Source organism: Pyrgilauda ruficollis, unplaced genomic scaffold, assembly GCF_017590135.1.
Source record: "Pyrgilauda ruficollis isolate IOZ18807 unplaced genomic scaffold, ASM1759013v1 scaffold1727, whole genome shotgun sequence".
NCBI lineage: Eukaryota > Metazoa > Chordata > Aves > Passeriformes > Passeridae > Pyrgilauda > Pyrgilauda ruficollis.
In genome coordinates, this window is record NW_024516176.1 from 397 (window position 1) to 867 (window position 471).

The window sequence follows — 471 nt, forward strand, 5'->3', positions numbered from 1 at the left end:
GGGGTGTTGGGGGGTGTGTTGGATGTTTTGTGGGGGTGCTCAGGGATTTTTTAGGGGTGCTCAGGAGATTTTTTTCTTATTTTTGGTGGTTTTGGGGTGTTTTTTTTACTTTTTTTTTGTCGTTTGGGGTTTTTTTTTTGACTTTTTTTGATGGTTTTTTGGTCTTTTTTTTTCCGGGTTTTTTTTGGGGTGCTCAGGGATTTTTTTGGGGGTGCTCGGGAGGATTTTTGGGGGTGCTCACAGGGGCTGGGGGCGCTCCGGGGGGGCCCCAGCGGGACCCCCGGCCCCAGGAACTGGGTGTTGATGCGCAGGTCCGAGGCCGAGTAGTGATAGCCGGGCCCGGCCGGGCAGATCTCCCGGAACCCCTCTGTGGGGAGGGGTCTCCAATTGGGTCTGGGGGCTCCGCTCGGGGTCCCAAACCTCGGCGGGGCCCCCCCCCCCCCCCCCCCCCCGTGTGTTTTTTTGCCGCTC

At 57.7% G+C, this 471-nt stretch overlaps 1 protein-coding gene across 1 annotated transcript in view; it reads right to left on the minus strand.

Moving 5' to 3' along the window:
* Positions 1 to 241: 241 nt before the first annotated feature.
* Positions 242 to 471, minus strand: part of LOC121351794 (latent-transforming growth factor beta-binding protein 4-like) — a gene marked incomplete at its 3' end in the record, with an annotated part of 1,767 nt that continues 1,537 nt past the window's right edge. The window contains exon 2 of the mRNA XM_041464162.1: positions 242 to 367. Within this exon, the coding sequence (XP_041320096.1) occupies positions 242 to 367 (126 nt within the window). The remainder of the gene's footprint in view (positions 368 to 471) is intronic.